Here is a 3,533-nt window from a genome sequence, read left to right as displayed (position 1 = left end):
TTACCTGGCCATACATTTTACTGAGCTATATTTTACCATCCTGAAGTTGATAACCTCTCTGACATTGCATGTTGAACCATATAGCCTAGAGGTTAAACATCACTATTTGAGCCTCGGGTGTCATTAACATCATTAACAGAAAGAGTAGGTATACAGTAGGATATACAAAGAGATACAGGATGGCTCTGTGCATCCCTGACACCTCCCTCTCAGYTAATATAGCAATTATTGTTGAACGTGTTGTTTTGGTTGAGTCACACWTGACAAGATAACTTCACGTGTCGCTCTTCAGCTTGGTAAAGCAATCATCTACTAAAACAAGTTCAGTTGAAAGGCTGTTTTGCAAAGTTGGCAACCAGTTTTTCCACACCTCAGCTAGTGTACCAGCTAGCGGTGACCTACAGACCAGCTCTCCCCTGTCACACTGCTGAACCTGGRCATCTACACTGGAGGAACCATGAGACTACAGCTGCCCAACCCAGGCCTGGAAGACAGGATCCTGTCCCATGAGGACCTGGACAAGCTGGAGARGGAAGAGGCTGGGAGTGGAGACAGGCCCAAATGGGACAACAAGACCCAATACATGCTCACCTGRGTGGGGTTCTGTGTGGGGCTGGGGAACGTATGGAGATTCCCTTACCTTTGCCAGAGTCATGGGGGAGGTAGGTGTTGTTGTGCTGTGGTGGGGTTGGATGGGGTGTGGTGTGGTTGAATGGGGTTGGCTGGGGTGTGCTGTGGTGTGGTGTGGTTGGATGGGGTATGGTGTGGTTGGATGGAATTGGATTGGATTGGGTTGGATGGTATGTGGTGTGGTGTGGTGTGGTTGGATGGGGTTAGATGTGGTGTGCTGTAGTGTAGTGTGGTTAGTTGGAGTGTGGTGTGGTGTGGTTGGATGGGGTTGAATGGGGTGTAGTGTGGTTGGATGTGGTGTGGTTGGATGGGGTTGGATGGGTTGGATGGGGTGTGAAAACATGTTTTTAGAAATCTTTGCAAATGTGTTGAAATATACCATTTACGTAAGTATTCACACCCCTGAGTCAATACATGTTAGAATCACCTTTGGCAGCAATTACAGCTGTGAGTCTTTCTGGGTAAGTCTTTTAAAGCTTTGCACAACTGGATTGTGTGCTGTGGTGTGGTTGTATCGGGTTGGATGGGCTGTGGTGTGGTGTGGTTGGATGGGTTTGGGTTTGGATTGGATGGGGTTTGGTTTGGTTGGTTGTTGTGGATGGGGTTGGAAGAGGGTTGGATGGGTTGGATGGGTTGAATGGGTTGGATGGGTTGAATGGGTTGGATGGGTTGAATGGGGTTGTGCTGTGGTGTGGTTGGATGGGGTTGGATGGGTTGGAAGGGTTGGATGGGTTGGATGGGTTGAATGGGTTGAATGGGTTGGATGGGTTGAATGGGTTGTGCTGTGGGTGTGGTTGGATGGGATCACTTGTATAGGGAAAGCTCATGTTCTTCTCTTGATTTGCTTGATGTACAATCTGTATTTGGTGTCCGTGGGAAAATACTGATTTTCTTTTCTTTACAGTGTTCTTATTATTGTAGGTGCAGTTTAACACATATTCTAATTACACATTGCACACATGTGTCCACTGTTATCAGGTACATTAAGTGTACTTACAATACAATAACAACTTATGTCACTAGTTTATGTGTAGTTCTAACCATGGTGATCTGTCTCTATGTAGGCTCCATGGTGATCTGTCTCTATGGAGGCTCCATGGTGATCTGTCTCTATGGAGGCTCCTGGTGATCTGTCTTTATGGAGGCTGCATGGTGATCTGTCCTATGGAGGCTCCAAGGTGATCTGTCTCTATGGAGGCTCCGTGGTTATCTGTCTCTATGGAGGCTCCATGGTGATCTGTCTCTATGGAGGCTCCGTGGTGATCTGTCTCTATGGAGGCTCCATGGTGATCTGTCTCTATGAAGGCTCCATGTTGATCTGTCTCTATGGAGGCTCCATGGTGATCTGTCTTTATGGAGGCTGCATGGTGTCTGTCTCTATGGAGGCGCCATGGTGATCTGTCTCTATGGAGGCTCCGTGGTGATCTGTCTCTATGGAGGCTCCATGGTGATCTGTCTCTATGGAGGCTCCGTGGTGATCTGTCTCTATGGAGGCTCCATGGTGATCTGTCTCTATGGAGGCTCCGTGGTGATCTGTCTCTATGGAGGCTCCATGGTGATCTGTCTCTATGGAGGCTCCGTGGTGATCTGTCTTTAGGAGGCTCGTGGTGATCTGTTCTATGGAGGCTCCGTGGTGATCTGTCTCTATGGAGGCTCCATGGGTGATCTGTCTCTATGGAGGCTGCATGGTGATCTGTCTCTATGGAGGCTCCATGGTGATCTGTCTCTATGGGGCTCCGTGGTGATCTGTCTCTATGGAGGCTCCATGGTGATCTGTCTCTATGGAGGCTCCATGGTGATCTGTCTCTATGGAGGCTCCGTGGTGATCTGTCTCTATGGAGGCTCCATGGTGATCTGTCTCTATGGAGGCTCCATGTGATCTGTCTCTATGGAGGCTCCATGGTGATCTGTTTCTATGGAGGCTCCATGGTGATCTGTCTCTATGAGGCTCCATGGTGATCTGTCTCTATGGAGGCTCCATGGTGATCTGTCTCTATGGAGCCTCCATGGTGATCTGTCTCTATGGGCTCCATGGTGATCTGTCTCTATGAGGCTCCATGGTGATCTGTCTCTATGGAGGCTCCATGGTGATCTGTCTCTTGGAGGTCCATGTGATCTGTCTCTATGGAGGCTCCATGGTGATCTGTCTCTATGGAGGCTGCATGGTGATCTGTTCTATGGAGGCTCCATGGTGATCTGTCTTATGAGGCTCCTGTATCTGTCTCTATGGAGGCTCCATGGTGATCTGTCTCTATGGAGGCTCCATGTGATCTGTCTCTATGAAGCTCCAGGTGATCTGTCTCTATGGAGGCTCCAGCACCACAAACACTGCATTTCATTAGCTAATGTAGTAACCTATTACTGCTACTTATGCTGACAGGCCTCGTATAGGTGTTAAAGCTTGATTTACATCACACCTCCAGTCATAATGGCTTGTCAATGACTGATGGAGAGGACATGCCTGGAGTCTATAGATAGATCCCATGAAAAATATCTAACTGATTGTCAGTTAGTATAGCAGAGTTATTAATTTGCACTTTGCCCATGTCGCCAAACACATGATGCTACAGTCACATTTTGTTGTGTTACAGCCTGAATCAACTTTTTTTAAATTCACTATTCACAATCTACACACAGTACCCCATAATGACAAAGTGAAAACATGTTTTTAGAAATGTTTGCAAAGTGTTGAAATATACAATTTACATAAGTATTCACACCCCTGAGTCAATACATGTTATAATCACCTTTGGCAGCAATTACAGCTGTGAGTCTTTCTGGGTACGTCTTTTAAAGCTTTGCACACCTGGATTGTACAATATTTGCACATTATTATTTTTAACATTCTTCAAACTCAAGTTGGTTGTTGATCATTGCTAGACAGCTATTTTCAAGTCTGTGCC

At 46.8% G+C, this 3,533-nt stretch overlaps 1 protein-coding gene across 1 annotated transcript in view; it reads left to right on the top strand.

The window, feature by feature from the left end:
* Positions 1-341: 341 nt before the first annotated feature.
* Positions 342-3,533, top strand: part of LOC112077975 (sodium-dependent neutral amino acid transporter B(0)AT1-like) — a 22,249-nt gene continuing 19,057 nt past the window's right edge. The window contains 1 exon segment of the mRNA XM_024144352.2: positions 342-662. Within this exon segment, the coding sequence (XP_024000120.1) occupies positions 458-662 (205 nt within the window). The 5' untranslated portion in view covers positions 342-457.

Source organism: Salvelinus sp. IW2-2015, unplaced genomic scaffold, assembly GCF_002910315.2.
Source record: "Salvelinus sp. IW2-2015 unplaced genomic scaffold, ASM291031v2 Un_scaffold5111, whole genome shotgun sequence".
Lineage (NCBI taxonomy): Eukaryota > Metazoa > Chordata > Actinopteri > Salmoniformes > Salmonidae > Salvelinus > Salvelinus sp. IW2-2015.
The sequence above is the reverse complement of the archived record's forward strand: the minus strand, read 5'-3'. Positions and strand labels throughout refer to the sequence as shown.